The sequence below is a fragment of the Numenius arquata genome, chromosome 6 (genome assembly GCF_964106895.1).
Source record: "Numenius arquata chromosome 6, bNumArq3.hap1.1, whole genome shotgun sequence".
NCBI lineage: Eukaryota > Metazoa > Chordata > Aves > Charadriiformes > Scolopacidae > Numenius > Numenius arquata.
Window position 1 is genome coordinate 41,303,990 of NC_133581.1, and position 19,149 is coordinate 41,323,138.

The 19,149-nt window shown below is 38.7% G+C and overlaps 1 protein-coding gene across 4 annotated transcripts in view; it reads left to right on the forward strand.

The window, feature by feature from the left end:
• PHF21A (PHD finger protein 21A) overlaps window positions 1–19,149 on the forward strand; it is a 135,059-nt gene that overhangs the window by 45,684 nt on the left and 70,226 nt on the right. For 3 of the 4 annotated variants that reach the window (XM_074148456.1, XM_074148458.1, XM_074148457.1), the window contains exon 5: window positions 561–626. In XM_074148456.1, the coding sequence (XP_074004557.1) occupies window positions 561–626 (66 nt within the window). Of the gene's footprint in view, window positions 1–539; window positions 627–19,149 lie in introns of all 4 variants that reach the window. The other variant, XM_074148455.1, reaches the window with a different exon arrangement.

A 19,149-nucleotide genomic window follows, 5' to 3' on the forward strand; every position in this document is an offset into this window, starting at 1 on the left:
GTAACTCTCTTAAATACAGCCTAGGGTGTAAATGTACATGGAAATAAAGACTTAAATATGTTTGCCTTCATTTGACATGTGTGTCAGTTAAGATCTAATAGATGTGTTTGCTGATGCTGTACACAGTCAAATGTATGACAGTGTCTTTACATAAGTAGCATAGGTGGGAATGCTTTAGGTAACATACCATAGCATGCTATTGTATACAATATGATACTATTGTATTGCGTATTAACAAGCACTTCTCGTTTAATTTGTAAGCTTGATGAAATGTACAAATGTGCTGTATAATGCATTAAGCGCTAATGGATGTTTTAATGAAATCTTAATTCCAATCTGGGTTGTCTCCCTGAGTGCTAGAAAGATCCTCTGATTATTACTGCACTCAGTGACTTAAGTAAGGCTTTGTTGAGCCTCTTGAATCTTATTGGCTGCACATCCAGAGGTGCTGTATTTGTAGTACACTATGCAAAAAAGCAAAACAAAAAACACCTTCCTGCTACTACTCTATGTTAACAAATGGAATATCTTTCTCACAGATATTTTTTCTTTCTAATCAGAACGCTGATTTGAAGAAACAGCTTCATGAACTTCAAGCCAAAATCACAGCTCTGAGTGAGAAACAGGTAGGGAAACAGAGATATGTATTTTTAACACCCTGTTCTAAAGATGTCTCTCTTCCCAGCGTCCAAGAGAACTGCTAAATTTTTAAGTGCAAAAATAAGTGTGGGCAACCAGACATATTAGATTTTTATTTGATTTCTCAAGAAAAAGATAAGATGAGTTATTGTGAGTCCATCAAACAAGCAACTACAGTAATCAGTGGAAGCGCTAGCAATTTTTCTTGAGTTGAGACTAGTGTTTGATAATAAGGGTGCTGGGAAAACGAATGAATTTTGTGACTTTCTTTATTTTTGTCTTTAAACTTATTTATAATCAGACCATTCGGGTTTAGCCAAATCTTTTGATTTTGTTTTAGTTGGTCCACACTGTGCATCTGGATGAGTATGCTGGAATTTTTCTTCGTATTTAGACCAATAAATGCACGTCAGCTATGGGTATTTGGAAATACTAATTTGGAAATTAATTGCGTGGTTTTTACCATGATTAATTACACCACAATTATCTTCTGCCATTTGGTAGGAATTCTCTTCGACAGGTCTAAAGTGTGAGTAATAATTATAACTGAATGCTTAACAGAAAGATCATGGAACTTGAAGATGTGTCTTGTGGGTAACTCACAGAAAAATAAGTAACATTGAGGGATCTGCAAAACTTGTTTTCAGTTGTTTTTTAAAAAAACAAAATAGCGACACACCAAAAAAAAACCCCTCACAATCTCCTCCCAAAACCAAACTGACTTAAGCGGTCCCTTAATTGTATTGTTATTGTGTCAATAACGGAACCACACTAGGTCCAAATTAGTAACCAAACATCTTTGAAGAGGGAATACATTTTTAGGATGTGTGCATAGGTAAGAATATAGTAATGCATCAGTGTCATATCTAGATAACTGAGTTCATCTGTTGTTATCTGTATGTGCTATGTTTTGAAAATTACCTTTTTCCAGGGCGAAAGAACTGTGCCTTTCCCAAGGAAATGGGCATATGGTCATTAACATCTATCTAGAAATTTTGTTTACTAAAAAATTATAGTATGTTTCAGTAGTGGAACAGTGAGTCTAGGAAGGAACATGTAAGGATAATAAAGAAAATGATTTTTTAATGAGAATACTAATTCAACAAAAACCGAGGTTTTGCTGATGTGATGGCATGCCTCTCCTGAGGATGATTTATTCTCTAAAACCAGCATGAGCCTCTGCATGTGGCTATGTCTCACAGCAAGCAGCTTCAGAATTCTCTGGTAAGCTCTGGAGGCCCATGATAATTTTAAAATTAGCTTGCCTTGATGCCACAAAGCAAGTCGTATTGACTGCCAGTTCACATGATCAGCAGGGACAGGCAGTCTGATGGCGAGTGCAACATAAGAAAGATGCAAGTATATCTTACTGTAACTTTTCAACTTGGATTCATAACTTCTTAAAGCTATGTTATAGAGTGGTCTATACTAGCATGTATTTTAAATTACCCATCACCAGAAATGCAACTGTATCTCTTCTGCTGAAAATTACAGCTCGGACTACTAAAGCACACTTGTTCATGGGATGAACATGGGCTGAGTTTCCAAAAGACTTTGAAAAACAAGTTTCTGACTTCACTTCCACCACACAGTGAACACAGTCAATATGAAGTCACAGTCCAGTTTCCTTCTTTGTATTTTTATGGTTTTGATTATCCCTAGAACAGTGGACTTATCCATGATTGTTGAAATTTAAATACTTTATTTTGTTATATGTACCACTGGTCCACAGAGCTGCCAATGTCCCAGATGATAGTGTTATTAAAGTAATATGGCTGCTAAAACGCAACGGTCATGGCAAATGTGGGTTTGGGAGGTAGGGAGGGGAACAAACCCACCAAAAAAAAACCCCCAGAAGCCTTCCTGATGCAGAGAAATGCTCAATCCCTCTTATTTGTAGGAATCTGTTGAATAGACAGCTGTGGCTTAGCAATGCAGAATTGAGCAGCATTTTAGAAACTACAACAAAGCCCTTTTTTCTATTCTCACTTTCATTTCTCTTTAGGAAAAATAACTATTATCAATTGTTTTATGGGGAGAATATTATCCAACAATCCAATTTTTACACAGCATGGTGAAATGTGCAGTTACGCATAGTAAATACATGCTTTATGTTGTGCAGTGCATTTCTTAAGGAGGAGTGCAACATGTGTTATCTGTACTCTTGTTTAGAGCCAAGTAAGTAGTCTTGATGTCTGATGAATAAACTGAGGACCTAACTCCACTGTGTACAGTTACGGGAGGCATAAGTGTCACTGTTTGATAAGCTTTTAATGAAGTGTGAAAACGGAAAGTTCCAGCCTGTGGGTTGTCCCTACTCGGAGACAGTGGTGTGGAGCTGAGACCCTGGTGTTAGGCAGAATACTGAAATATTGCTGTCTTCTGAGATACTATGTCAGCCTAATGTACCCTTTTTCTTTGCTTTCTTATTTAATGAAGGTGCATGAAGACTTGTGCAAGGACCAAGTCAGTGGTAGGTTAGCTAAAAGCTTTTAGTTGCTTTACGATTTCTCTCTGTTTCTGAAGCGTTGTGAGAGTAGTGCCGACACTTGCTGCCAGTCGCTGCAGAGATTCAGAGTGGCTTAGGTTTCTCGCTGAGAACGAATAATGACATCTCTGTTCAGAAGTTTGTGAAACTGAAGAAATCTGGTAAAGTACAAAAAGCAAGCAAGTAGGCTGTGCGGTGTGTAGGCTTAAACCTAAAGAAATTTGTTAGCTGATGCAGAGTTAAACTGTTTTACAGCAGAAGGTATGTCATATTCATATGTTTTTTGAAATTGTGAAAGAGGTGAAAACAAATGCTTTGATTTGTTTCGCCTGAGATGATGGAGCAATGTGTGCTGATTGTGTCATCATATGGAAGAAAAAACTGATTTGAAGATAATTTACATTTAAAGGGCAGTAAACATGAATCCTTCAGACAATTATTTTCCTCTGCTAGTCTCTTTATGTTATTACTGTGGAGTCCTGAACTGAGCTTACCTTATTTTTCTAACCTGGGGGCAATAAGGTGAATTCAGTTTAACACTAGTCTTAGCACTTTTTCCTTTGCTTTGTATTCTATGACAGTGTCTTCCTTTGGCATTCTGGTTTGTAGACTTTTACCCACAATTACCTATCACTAAGCAGCTTTTGTCTGAGTTAAATATGCTTGTCAAAATAAAAACATAAAGAATGTATTCTTGAATTTTTCTGTGAGAAAGTTTACCTGCGTGTACTTTTTTTACTTTGGGGAGGTGGGGTGGAGATTGTTACTAGTGGCACTGGTGAAAGGCTGAGGTAAAGCAGGGCTAACATAAGGGAGCAGGAGGGATGTAATCTCGAAGTAGCACCTTTTTTCTGCTTCTTTCCCTCAATAGTGAATTAAAAAAATTATAATATGATCTTGCAGATATAGCATCATTGAGTAGGTATCATAACAGTACCTTTTTTCCCAGTGACAAGGAAGAGGTCCTGTTTATTTGACTGAAGAAATCTAAAGAAAGAAGTGGGCAGCAAACTAATCCTTTTGAGCAATATCATGTCAAATACAGAGGAGTTTCTACATCTGTCCTTATCACGAGTTCCTGGAATAGTTAGAGCAACATTCTGTCTTAAATGTGGAAGAAAGCTTACAAGAATAGTCTTTTGACCTTATGGTAAAAAGGTGATAGTGATAAGCATATACTAAAGAAATTGCATGGCTCTTTCCCCTATATTTGAAAATAAAATGTCTCTTACTGTGGTTGCAGTGAAATTAATTGAATCTTCAAGAAAACAGTCTTGTGAAGACTAGACTTGTATTCTAATGCATATGCTGCTAACGTGGAAAGAATAAAGTGGATCCCTTTGTTACTTCAATTTTTGGAGAGCTCTATGCACTTGTAGGAAGAACTCAAAAATAGTAGTTATCATAGGGATACTTGTGTTTTTAATTTTTATGGGGGGAAAAGTTTAACATACAGAATCACAGAATATTTTTGGTTGGATGGGACCTTTGAGATCATCGAGTCCAACCAACAAAAAAACCCAACCAAAAAAACAAACGAAAACACACCACCAAAACCAAAAAAAACCACCGAAAAAATCCCAGAACACCAAAACCAAACCAAAACAAACACCCACAACCACATACCACACCACCCACAAACAGACGCAAACCAACAATCTTGGGCACTAGAGCATGCCCTGAAGTGCCACGTCTACGTGTTTCTTAAATACCTCCAGGGATGGTGACTCCACCACCTCCCTGGGCAGGCTGTTCCAGTGCCTGACCACTCTCTCAGTAAAGTAATTCTTCCTGATATCTAATCTAAACTTCCCCTGCCGCAGCTATACTTCACTGTGAAGAATAGTTTGAACTGTAGAATACCATCAGAAAAAATGCACATTAGACAAGCAAGCTTATCTCTATTATTATGAATAGGCAGATCTAGTGACTTTGGCTTGTATTTAAATTTTACAGCAAATTGAGGTAGTTGACGTTATTCTAAATCCTGTATGTTCGGGGTGAGACTCCTTTTACCCTTGCCACTAAATAGCAAGCAATGGGAAAGAGGACTTGGGGGGGATTTTAAGAATGGTAGTGTAATTTAACCATGGTTTTGTGTAGTTGAATAAATGTAAACGTGGTTTAGACTGACAAACTTGTTATTTAGGTCTTCAAAAACTGCCAGGGATAGGTTTAAGCATTGATGTTGGGATATTTATTATAGGTACCATAATTGAGTAATGAAAAGATTGGTAATGTGCATAAATTCATCCTGTGAAACTCTTCTTCTTGAATGCTTGTCATCCATAGTAAAGGTGAATTTTTATGGAGGTGTTTTGAACACATTATCATAAAATTGTACCCGAAATGTGTTCCATCGTATTCTGTAAAGATGGAAGTCTGTGTTTTGGTGAGAGGGAAGTAAGCGCAAGAAAGCTAGAGAGCAGGAGGGAAATGGGGTACAGTTAATGGGTAGGAAGGAGCACTTTGGAATGCTTCTGTGTAAGAAGATAGGCAAGATATGCCTGTATGTTGTAGATACGCCTCATGAATACCATGAGAACTTTAGGGCTCAAAATCTGGAAAGAAATAATGAAGTCACTCACTTCTCACTCCTGCCAGTTTTGTCTGGCGTTTATGATCCCTCCTTTCCTCAAGATTCATCAAGGGCGTATTAAAATGCCAGTTATTCTGTCAGTAATGGAGGAAGTGTGCAAATATGCCATAAGAACGTGTAGTAACTAATAACTTGAGGCAGGTGATGCTTAATTTCAGTTCCAGTTGTTTATCCGGAACTGTACGTATTACTAAATACCTATCTTTGTAAAGGAAATGTCATGAATGATAAAGATATGCTAATTTCCATGTAACTGCAAGCATCCACTTATGCCAACTGTTTATAAAGCAGTCCTAAAATACATGAAAAACAATTTTGCACCTTCCCAGAGTTTTTGGCTTTAATAATGAAACCCTGTAGTGATACACTTAGCTCCGCCTCCTCCCACAATGGACTATTTGTAGGTTCCTTGAAGTAGTCACTCATTTTTCCTGTCAAAAGGATACTGGTCCGTCTGGACGTAAGGAGGAGTAAGTTAACTGCCGCTGTGAGTCGTCAGACCCTTTCGAACCCTCTCATCGGTGTGAACAGCACCTGTTCAGAAGGTGAATGTTTGTTTGAGAAACCTGCATGAGCTTACTATTTTAATCTTTGGTATTTATTTAATTTGCATCCAAATATTGTGTGAGAATGTGAATATAATGACTTCTCATTAAGTTATCATCTTCCGTATTCTCAAGATATACTGGCTGAAACAAATTTTGAGTGTTGTACAGATGATTGTGGGAAGGCAGAGTGCGTGCCTCTCTCCCTGCTGCCAAGAGGGAGATTGCCCCAAACTCTTTTGCAAAACTGATGCTATAATCATTTGCATATGACTGAAATATTGCTAAGCTTTCTCAAACCTTTTGTAATGCTTAAATCATGATTAAACCCATACTGGCATCTAAACTTGGATTTCCCATTCTTCTCTTAATGTAACTCCACCTAGATTTCTCACTGTAGGCTTGTGAACTTAATTTTTGCATAACTAATATACGTTAGCACTGGAGTAACTTAATTTAGGAAATGCAAGTGACCGTTTCATGATATCATTAAAAAGAAGAAGAACCCTCCACACCTTCCTCCTGTTACCTTTCCTTTAGCACTGGTTTTCTGGCTCAACGTTTAATATTTGACTTCATGCTATATTTAAGCCAGATTTGGATGCAACTGGAGAACTTCTTTAATTGAGACTAGTTGGATACATATTTCGTCTTCATGTAAGTCAGGGCATAACTCCAAAGTAGCCCGTTCTGCTTGAAAATCAACATTGTAGATAGAAAATGGGCAGTTAAACTACAGTATTTCCTTGAAAATCCCCTACTGGTGGCGAGGGCTGGTTATTAGGTGCTCCTGTGTGTTTTGACTTGCTGGGTAACCTCACACATCAGCAGTTATTTCAATGCCTACTATTCCTTTTTCTTTTCCATACTTGGAGGAAAGACAGGCCAAACATCAGATTGTGATGACTGGGATTTAGGATGTTTTGTATAGCACCCTTAAAGGCGTCTTAGTTGGAGGCTGGGAAAAGGGATTAAATCTACTAATGAATTTTTATAAGTGAAAACAGATTAAAACAGCCCATTCTGCTGTGTTCTGCATGACTCAGTGGAACAACCTCACAGCCACAGAAACAGTATTTTGATTTATTCCAAGTGTATCAGTGTTAGAAGGGGAGTCAAATCCAGGCATCTGCTTTTCAGAGCCTTATAGATCTTTAGTTCCTATGGGAGTTGTTTGGTCCCCAGCTCTTCTGAAAACTGTAAATTTTGGAAGGGAGAAAAGAGAAAGTGCGTGTGATGCTTAAATACAGGCAAAAACCTGTTTTCGCTGTTGGTTCCCTGCTGCCTGTTACTTGGATTTGAAAATAAGCCACTTCCTGAGATTGTGCTACTTTGCACTCTGAGTTACCATATGTAGTACAGCTATGGGAAAAAAAAAAATTATTAGTAAAGATTATCTTATTTAATAGTACTATGCCAAGAAGACGACTGACTAGGGCAGTCAGCGTTAGGTGGTATTTTCCAACATGTGTCCTACACATTACACCCTCATAGTGCATTGTGGAATCACCCAGTTCAACTCCTTGTGCTCATTTTTGAAAAGGACCAAGGTGAATGCGGTATTTTACATAGTTTCCATAGTGACAGTTTGGAATTGGTTTCTGTTAATTGTACTGGCCTTTACAGGTGGATCAGGGGTCCTTTTTGGTGGACACTGGACAAATAAACAGGAGATGCGCCTTTCTGGAAGTGATTTAGAGAGAAGATGGCATACTAAGGAAGCATGAGAGGGCCAAATGCGTGTACAATTTTTGTAAAAGTTTATTTTAGGGTTTGGCTTTTCTATTTGAATAATTTTTTTTTATCTGCTCTTATTGCTCTAGTCACTATGATTATTATTTTTTTTCCTCATTTTATTGTGGAGACTCTGATAGGTTTGTGCCTTGAAGGGCTTAAAGAGAACAAACCTTAAAGAATAAAGGGTAAGAATGCCCTTGATGGGGTTTCACTAAATCTCTGTGCTTCCATTTCTATATTGACACTGTTGTAGGGAGAGAATGCAGTCTTCATCCTCATCGGTGTTCGCTGAAATTATAACCTGGTATACGTTTTCTTTCCATAGAAATAATTAAAGAGCATTTTCTTCAAATGTGGGTCAAGCCAATGTGAATTTTACTATTTGTGGGCGTTATATATAGTCAGTTTCTCTCAGTATTGTGCTCATTTCTGGGTTAACTTTTGAAATACTTGTTCTGACTTTTAGAAACTCCAAAAAGTGTATAATCCCTTTAGAGCAACTTTTCCCCTGCTGTTGCATTGCAATAGCTGGTTAGCAGAGACACCTGACAGGGAGCTTCACTCTTAGGGAAGATAGGAAGATAGTATGTAGGTTTCCTCGGGGTGTTCTTTGTTTTAATTAGGTCCAGTATTTTCTGAGCTTTTATTATTTCCTCCTTCATGCTAAGTCTGTCAAAACTGTTATTGATGTGCAAGGCACCTTTCTCAACTTTGCCCTCTTACTGTAATGTAATGTGTAGGTTTAGGCAGTGGTAAGTGCAAAATTCTGATGGAAACTTTGCAGGAATGAAATTTGAATTACTATGGGGATCAATAGAGAGGTGGAGAGAGTGAGTACTTTTCAGAAGGCAATTCAGACAAGAGAACCTAATTCTTACTGTTCCGTTACCTTTGTGAGGGCCCACCCCTTACTCCCCTGCCTATAGAAGACTTGTAGGAAGGTGAGGCTACAGTTAACTTCTGTGAGTTCATTACCTATTTTCCTATCATTTATCTGATGTATTCTGTGGAAAATAATTCTTCTGTTCTTTTTTTTTTAATAGGAAGAACTTCTAAGTGTTGTCTTACAGTAGACTTCTGAAAGGTAGTAGGGAGAAAGCCCTTGAGTTGTGATGAGCATTTCTTCCTTGTCCTGTAAACTCTTCAACGTTAGGTGAGGTGAGTTAGAAACAGTTAAGTAGTTGTTTCATTACTTTTTTTTCTTCTTTTCTGAAGATTTCCTCAGTAAAATGTTGGCATTGTGTCATAGTAAACGGACACTGGTGTGTAAAAGAGTTGGACCTAGGCTGCCCTATGTAGCAAGGAGAAATGAGCCAGATTTTTCCTTACCCGATAAGTAAAACCTCAGTGATGGTGTTTGTACGGTTTGTAGAAGGCAGAACTTGTTTACCTTGCTTTCCCTTTAAAAATAAACAGAGAAGAATTAGATAGGAACTCTAGTATGCGATGTGAATTTTTGAGACGTGCTGTAGAGCCGCTTAATGTCCTGCAGAACAGCGAGTGGCTGTCCTTTTATTTAGACTTCTAAAAATTTGAATACTTGGCAGTATTTAATTAAGTCTGTGGCATCTTGCTCCATATCCATGCACTCTCTTTCTAAATTGCTTCATTTTTGTTCCAGTATGGCAGCTTTTCGGAGCAATGTCCTTTAATGCTGTGGACAGCCCAGAGTGGTGTGGAAGCACCTGATTGTCAGCAGCTTTCTAGCTCAGAAGCTCCATATGCATCTTTGGCTGCTATCAAACGATTCAGCGGTCAACTTGGTCAAAACTATGTTCTTGAATTCTCCTGCTCATTCTAAATTTTGTTATATATCTCAAAAAACAGAAATATCCCATTCTCTGAGTAAATAATTTGGGAAGCAGTTCTATAGTAGCCCGGGACACTAAGGTCCTAATATTTGTCCTCTGGGCAATTGAAGTTGTGTGGCTTAAAGGTACTATGTTCTCTGCTTGAATCTTGAAAACAGAAGATTTTAATTTTATAAGGTTTTTCAAATGAGAATGGCTTACTGGATGGATGGTCAAGATTCAGTTTTACCTGCTATGTAAGAACTACTTTCTCAACATCTTGTCTTCTGTAACATGAAGGAATCCTGCACTTGAAGGCTGGTTTGATATGTATTTCTTTCACACAGTGAGACTCTTCAGAAATGAGTTATTGGGATGCTTTAGTGCGTCAAAATTGCCCACTTCAGATGGTTTAAAAGCAGCAAAATCTTGCTCTGTCTAAATGTTAGAGTTTCTTCTGTTACCGGACTGGGGCCGGTGCTTTAATATCTTATGGAGAAAACGGCACTCTGTTAGGGGAACTGGGTATCATATATGTGTGAAATAATTCTACTATTGTTTGAATAACTGAATATTATTCCCTTCCATTGAACTTCTACCCTGTTGTTTGGTTACCTATCAAGGTACTGTCATTTGGGATAAAAATTTGTTGTAGGTCTGCTTTAAATATTGCTTTAGGAACTTCAGAAGTTCCTAAAGGTGTAAAGGATTTTGGTGCACAATACAGTTCTTAAGTGGAGATGATTTGTTTCAGTCAGATACTAGTATCAAAAAGATACTAGGTTTCTTTTGAAAAAGCCAATGAGATTAATTTATATTTATAGATACAGACAGAAGTGATTGGAAAGATTTTGTCTTTAAAATGTAACTTAGTGTATGTTAATTTCCTTTAAATATTCACTTAGACGTGACTTGCAAAATAGATTTGGAGTTTATAACAGTTTTCTTTATGGAGAACTGGTGAGAGACTTGATAATTTCTCCCAAATTACTTTTAAATGCATTCAAGTAGTTGCGTACCTTTTGTTTGACAAGTTTCAACAGTCAAGAATTAAATTTCTGCAAAGATCTTAATTTTTGAGCAAAATACCGTACAGTTAGATGAGAAATGCAGCTAGTACAAATTTTTGATCTGTTAATGGAAAGATAGTTTTGAGAGGATTTTTAGTTATGATATGAAGTTGTGTCTTTAGGAGCTGTGACAAATTTGTACATCATTTTGGATACTTGAATATTCTCTACACCCTGGAATTTATAGCTATGTGCATCTATGTTAACAGGAGCAGTGGGTCAGGCCCTCAGTGGGTGTCAATTCAGACTTCAAAATCCGAGGAATCCTGTAGCTAGAGTCCAGTTAACTTAAAATATGAAGCCATTTTTACTTTTAGCCTTGTCTCTATTATGATTTTTAGTTTAGTAATCTGAACTACTTACATGGAATCTGAATTTACGTGGAACTTCAGTCTGAACTTACGTGGAGAACTATCAAGAGAAGACTCTTCAGGAACCCATACAAATTGATAAATAGCCAAACATTTTTAGGTAGAGCTCTGTTAGCTGGGTTTACCTTACAATGCATTTTTCTGGATAAACCGGGTAAAACCACAACTGATACTTTTGTGGTGTGTGTGTGTTTTTGTAGTAAATGCCAAATGCATTTCTTTTATCCTTTGCATTAGGAAGGTGCATTATGGTAATACAAAACTGTGTCACGTTCTGTATCCCTAAACCTTAATTTTTCTGACAAGAACATGGTCAATAATCAAAGTGTTAAGTTAGGCCCTGCAGCAGCAGGAGTACGACGCTACGTGGGATACTGACGACGCTACGTGGGATACTGATACAGTCTACATGCGTATTTTAATGTGATAAGCTCACCTTGGACTGCAACATGGCAGTGATAGATTTAACACCACGTATAATATGCTGGGGTTTATATTTGAATAGAGAATAGTTATTATACTCATGTTAAAAAAAAAAAAAGACATAGAACTTGAAATATTGCATTGCTTTTATTCTGTTTTTTAGTTTTGAATATAAATGCTACTTTTAAACTAAATTCTTTCAGATCAAGAGTTAGTATTTATTAGGCTTCTACATCCTCTACAGTAATCAGACATGATCTCAAAGCACTGGCACCAGTCTGCAGTGCATATTAAGTAATCTACGTAGCACTTTCAGAAGGGAAAGGGTAAATAAACAGGTTTTGCCCTTTCCTCTTTCTTTGTCCTGCGTATCTCTCTCCACTGTATTAAGTGATGTAAACACTTTTTGTCCCATCATTTCATAATGGGTTTTACGTCATTTGGATTTAGCTATGTGGAATTAAACTTGATGTACTTCTCAGGATAATCTTTGTGGGTTCCAAATTACTCAAAAGTTGCTTGAAAAAAAATCACCGATCACTTGCAAGTGATAAAATCCTCCTTCACCTTTGTAGTTCATTTATTTATGTCTTTGAGTGGTGGCTGTTTTGCTAGCTTTTAAAGCATATATAATTCCTCTATTCAGGAATGGGTTTTTTTAAACGGTATGTGAATTATGGCATTTAGCAGATAGTTAGCTTCCCTTCTGACCTCTCCTGAGTTAGCAGGAGACCCACTGAACTGACACACATTCAGTCGTTTTGAGCCTTTGCTTTCAAAAATATTTTAGTGGGTCAGATGTCTCCAAAATTTCATTACATCCTTTATTTGCCTTTAAAATATTAATGATCTGCTCATGCAATATGCTGATTAAGACTAGAAAATGCTGAGGCAAAAAGTTCATTTTACCACTTATGGTACCCAGGGTTTCTCTCTGTTTAGTTACATGTCTCAAACCATATTAAATATTGTAAGACCTCCTGAGTTGAAGTCTGTTCCTTGAAAAGTCGAAGTTTGACTAATTGATCACATAATCTCTCATAAACTTCTGTACGAGGGGAGAAATGAGTTTTGGACTTAAATTTGATCCCAGTCTGAGGCATGCAGGGAGGGAGGGTGGTGGTATTTTCTTGTTGTTTTATTTTTCTATTACAATTGTTCGTACAACCCAGAGGGTAGAGTGTCTGTGCTCTCTTGGACTGGGATAGCTAGTAAATCTGTAAAAACAGAGCCCTTGCCCCCTCCCGCCCCACCTAGTATTTTGAAAAATAGTTTTATGAATTTCTATAAAGTTAATTTTTCCTCTAACAGTGTCTAATAACAGCATCGAGTTCTAAGGCCATGCGGAAGTACCGGGCGCTGTAATAATCCTGGGCTCACTTGACAAAACTTTCCATGAAGACCCGCGATCATTACTGCCGTGTCAAGCTGAAAGATGAACGCAATTAACTTGGACCAGAACGGGGTTAGGAGTTTGTCTGAACCAGAAGTAAGAGGAAGGCAGGATGGCAGAGGCCCTGGGGGAAACCCTGTTAGCGGCTGGTTCTGCACTAAGGCTCATGTTGCGTTACTGGGGTATCTTTTCTTACCAGCTGGGTCGGGTTTGGGGTATGTTTACTTCTGTTTGAAGACTTGGTAGGAGCTTGGCCCATTTTCAGATGGTCTTTTGTCTGTCCTGCTGGGGGAGGAGGAAGAGGCAGCATTTGTATCTCTGACTGTAGCTTTCTCTTCCATGTTGAAGATGTCACGACATAAAGTGGTTATTGATGCCAGAAGTTTGCTTCTGGTGTGTGGATTATAAGAGCAGTTGCACCCAAAAGCACTGTAAACTCTTCAGAACAGCTGCAGTCCTGTTTGCCCATCTAATCTTGATTTGCTTGGTGTTTTCCAGCGTCTGTTACTGCTTTCAAACCAGCTTTTAAGGGAAGGTGTCCAGGAGGTCAGCAAAGAGCAGAAACTGGAGAGAGCGGAGAGAGATGCATCACCCGAGAGGATGGTGCACCTTGTGCATGTCGTGTTTGCACTGATGGACAGTGCAGAGGTTTACAGCTCTGCAACGTCCCCAAAGCCAGCCTGGGCTTTCAGTGTGCTGGGAACGCTGCAAAGACAGCAGCCATCAGATGTAGTGTCATAAGAAATAAAAATTACCTCTTACAAGGCTTTAGGTAATTTAATATTTGTGTTTAAACTGCTTTGGTAAGAAGTCAAATTAAGTTCTATAGGAAACAAAAAAGTAATAAGAAAGTATCTTTTAAAGTATTTTTTTTTCCCCAGTGCATTCTGTTACCTTGCCTGTCTTAAAAATACAGGTTGTTTTGAAATATTTTCTTTTGTAGGGCTGAGCATATAATTTATGGGAAGAATTAACCTCTGTCTATATTGTGTATTCATTTTTTTAAGAAGCTTTTGTACTTTTATTTTTGCAACAAGCAATAACTCACACTAGGAAGGTACCTGCTTTTTCAGTAATGCTCATCTTGGTTTTGGGGGTATTTTTAATACCTGCCTTTTAAAAGCTGCTATTTTATTTGTATTTTCCTAATGGTCCTTGAAAGACCCTAAGCAGGTTGCTGAAGAAATACCTACTTAAGAACATCCTGTGGTTGGGCTGATGATAATGCTTTTGCAGTGTCATTATCTGGAGTTACTGAAGCACTGCGCAGGAGTGAGGAAAGTCAGGTTGTGCTTCTTTACTTTGTCTTCCTCTTTAACCAGAGATTCCAGTGATGTGCTTCCAAGGCTCCAAATTCACTATGTTTCAGAGGCAAAACTGAGTTAGGATCCCCTACCTGGTGGTTTTATAGGTTGTGACTATATGGCCACGTTGATTAAGCTTCAAATTAACTGCTGCTATAAAAGTAGTGACCTGCCTTCCTGCCTGGTCTAACTACTGAATTCTGCCCCTCTCTTGTGCCAGAATTAGTGCTGTTGCTGTGCAGTAACTGGAGTCAAAAAGTTGTCTGGCTGAAGCCTACCTCTGAGATGTGCTGGTTTTTGAGCATGTTCCAGTTTTCTCACTTGGCTTGTGTGCGGTTGAATGAACGCTGCTTTTGGCATCAGGGAAGTGGCAGAAAGGAAGGGCTGAAACAAAGGAAGGGTGAAACAGCTTTCCTTTGACAGCTGCCTGAATTTATCCTGGATTTAACAGCTGTGTAATCACAGCTTTGAACCCAACCTGTGGTTTGGTGGCCTTCTTTTTCAGGGGTGCAGTTACGGTAAATGTACCGGCAGCTCCTGAAGGGCAGAAAGGAAGGCAGGCTTGTGTCTGTCTTGGTTCTCCCACTGGAATAGCTAATCCACACAGTAGCCCTATGCATGAAGCAGATGTTAACACATGTGACAGTAGACCAGAATGACTGGGATTTAACTATAGAGGATTGAGGTTGTGACAGTTGGACTTGCAAACCTTTAACAGAAATTTTCTGTTTTGTTTGTCGCCATTGATACCGCTTTCAGTGTAGCCTGACAGAAGGAGTATTAAGATGAAGCACAAAAAGAAATCTGAAATGGTTCTTGAGTGTTCTTTGAAGAACTGAATTTATACAACTTGAGTTGTACATAGGAAGAACAGCTAAGAAGGTTTTTTGGAAGCTGTTTGACAGCAGAGAGCACCCTGAATTCTAAGGCATTATGGGTTTTGTTCAGCAAATTTCAGACTGAATTGTTCAGAGACTACTTTTAAATTCTGCCTGAGAACTTCTGTTGCAGGTCCCAAGTGTTTCAATATAGATCATGTACATTGGGGCTAAGCAGAAAGCAACAGGGTGTCTTTGAAACATCATACAGTCAATGCCTTTGTTTATTGTCCTGGTCTGAGGGCCCAAACCACCACATTTATGTTGTTAATCTCTGCCTTTGAATAAAACTATTCATGAACAACAAAAAATCAGGCCCAAATGGTAGTCCACTGTGGGTGTCCTCACTTGTGCTGCCCGATTAGGAAAAAGGAGGAAACTCCTCAATTCTACCAAAAAGGATGTGAATTTTCCACAGCTGCTTTTGTTTTCAGTGGTCTTACACAGGCATAGCTACTTTGAGAATTTGTCCTGTACTTGGAGCTAGGTTAAAAAGTGGTGGGGTTTTTATGCATTAATTGGAATAGAGACAAGGTTTATTTCCTGTGAAGTTCTGCAGAGTTGATTCAACGTAAATAAAAATAGTAAAATTGTCTGAGTTTTTGTTTGTTTGTTTTTTGGCGGCTTTTTTTTAGACTTTAAAAGTATGTGATGATTGAGGTACTAAGGAAGACAACTTTTCTGCATTCAGGTTTCAAAGCCGTAGCTGAGTCTGTGACAGAAAGCTAGCAGCGTCACTTACACAAAATCACTTTCAGAATCCAGAATTCTAGATGGTAACTTCAACCTAATGTTGTAGGGCATCTTTATATTTTGGATCAGCACATAGTAGTTATTCTTGATTAAGAAATGTAACCAATACAACAAAAAAAGAAACCCCAAGAAAAAGTGTCTCCTCCAACTGTCAACCTAGACCGTCACACTCCAAAGAGTGGGAAACTCTCAGAGACAGTCACTGATGGTAAGCAGAGGTAGGCTCCTTTACGTGGAGGATGCAGGAAGCATCCTTTAACCCTAGCTTACATTGCATATATCCCCCCAGTCCCCCAAAGTGCGCTGTTAGTAGAACACATGGTTCAACTCTAGAGACACAGACAAACTCCTACAGGATGCTTCTGAGAAGTGAATTATGCCTCAATGATAAGAAATAAGATTGTTATGACACAGTAAAGTGAAAAGTATGGAGAAGTTCAGGCATGGAGTACATTCAAGAGCATATAATGCAAGTTTTATTTTTGTAATGTGCGTTCAGGACTGATACTGTAATTGGTGTTTTGATGGGGTATGGTAAATGGAAAACTTTGGGTACCAAGGGATCCCCAGAGGTCATCTAGTCCAACTTCCTGATCAAAGCACATGTGTACTTCATGAATACAGAGTGATACCAGTCTCCCAAAAGGGATCCATGTCCTGGACTTGCATTATTTGAATAAAAGAGTTGTTTTCCCATTTGTATCACTTAGTATCCCTGTCTGAACTCAATGCATGTGCCATCAGTCTTAATATGTTCACTCATGTATTTGACAATTTATTTTCCAGGGCTGGAAAGTTTCTTCCATTGAAGCATTTTAGGAAGATGTTTTGAAAACACTGTTGTTTTCCTGAAACCCTTCCAGGGCATTAATGCTGCTGTAGCTCTGCTGGCACTTACACCAAGAGGAGTGATGCTATATGCAAAGGGATTTTGTTTACTGTGTTGTCTGCTAACCCTTAATGTGAAAGTAAGCAACTGGTGCTTTTCTTTTGCGCATCCAGCCATTATTAACTGCAGTAGATCTGAGCAGGCCTTACGACAAAGAGATAAATGTTTTCATTTGTCCATCTGCAAGGTCTTATTCCAGTCTGAAAAGCCTTAAACTGAGTGTTCCAGTGTCAGTGTTTGAGAACTTCCTTAATCAAGTCGAGTCTAGAGCTGCTGCTAATATTTTTTTTTTTTTTTTTAAATTAGTGTCTTTTTAGGAGGAAGTGAGGAGTGCAAAACTTACTGCATTTTCCCTTGAGTATCAGCTCTGTTTATTCTCTGTGTGTGTGTAAAAGATAGCTCTAGAGCTAGCTCTGTCCCTTGTACAGTTAATTAACCCCCCTGCTGTGGGCCTAGATATGTGCTCTTGCTGTTCAATGATGTGTGTGAATTGACTGAAGAACATACACTCCCATGCAGGCGTATGCAGAGAGAGAGAGACAGTCTCCAAGAAACGCAGAGAAAGGTGATGGGGTAGCATGGGGCTTCAGAATCTGTCATGCTGAATGCTAGCTAAAGCTTGCAAAAATTGGGGATTTCAGTTACAACAGATACGGCTTATATCTGATACAGAAATGGCTTACCATTGTATGATAACAACTAGTCAGTTGTTAAGATGTTACTTTAGGAGCAAACCATAATAGATTATAAGCATTAATAACCTCCAAATGTTCTTCAGTATCTCAAGCATTTGAAGACTTGAGTAACTCCGTAACCTCATAGAAGTAACTGTTAAAGGGCTGACTTGTGCTCTTAATACATCAATTTAGGCAATCCTAAAACAAGACAAGATGCAAACTCTGGGAAGTTAGAAAAACTTCACAAGAGCAAAGCTGCCTGTTAAGTGTAATGAAAGAGAAATAAAATTGTTCCTTTAGTGTACATTTTTATTGTGGAATTAACCCAGCTCATTCTCAGGATTTTTCACATATTTCTATGCAAACTTCTATACAAATGCACACACCAAACTTTCACTGAATTTGGCATGATTTGAAGCTCACCTTTGCTGCTGCAGCTAGGAGCCTATATTTAGCAGGGACAGTCTCTTTTTATAGTTATCCTTTTAATCAGCCACTTCTGAATAACATTGGAGTCATTGGATTGTGATAGTTTTCTGATGGCTTTTGGTAGTTTCTTTCCATTGTGTATCTGGAAGAGTAGGCAAGTTCTAAAACTGGGAAAGGCACACCACTTAATGCATACAACACAAAAGCAACCTGTGCTGGGGCCTGCAATCCTATCAGCAAATTGTAGGTAGTTTGTTACCCTTGAGAAAATGATAGTAACTGGGATATGGCAATCACACATCAGCTTGAACCTGGATGCCAGTCCAGCACTGTAGCAAGCCGCAGTGATAATACACGAGGTGCTTATCTCACCTTCAGGAGCGTGGTGGTGTAGAAATTAAAGCCCTTCTTACGTCCGGCTGAAGGTGTGAGTTTTAGCGTTGCTTCAAACTTCCACCAAAAACTCTCCCTTTGGTGTGTGCTGCGTTGATAGTGGGACTCCCTGATCATTCATGGTGGGCAGCCGTATCTGCTGATTGTATCGGTTCCTTTGTGTGCCTTTGGCTATTGAGACTGTCCTGCTGTGATAGGGCCTGTGACCTAGATGTGGGTTGGCCCTTGAACTTAAAAGTTTGTTCCGAGTCCTGTTACAATCCTTGCATATACATTTTATGTGATAAGATTTAATTCTTGCCTAGGTGGCTCACTGGAGTTACGAATTCAAATGTGAATTTTGCTTAACTGTCAGCTGGCAGATGCCAGTCTGTAGTTAAGGATGCACACCAAATAACGTAGGACCTCCAGGGTTTTCCTGTAACTTACATGCTTCTTTATCCCATCTGCAAATGCTTCCAGATTTTGCACAGTTGCTTGAGAAGGAGGCAAAAGGATTTCAGTAAAAAGAGGCAGGAGGTATTCCCCGAGATGCTGTGGAAGAGGGCGTATCAGCGCGCTTACGGCTCTGTAGAGGGGGCGCACGGGTGCTCTGTGATGTGGACAACCTTCAGAGTGGGGATACTCACATTTGAAAGTTTGATTTTTAGTGCTGTTGAGATGATAAAAATACAAAGGGAAATAGTGGGCTTTCTGTTTTAATTAAGAGTCCCCAAAAGGCTGGCTTAAAATTTAATTACACTTACGATACACTGATTCCTGTTGTTCACT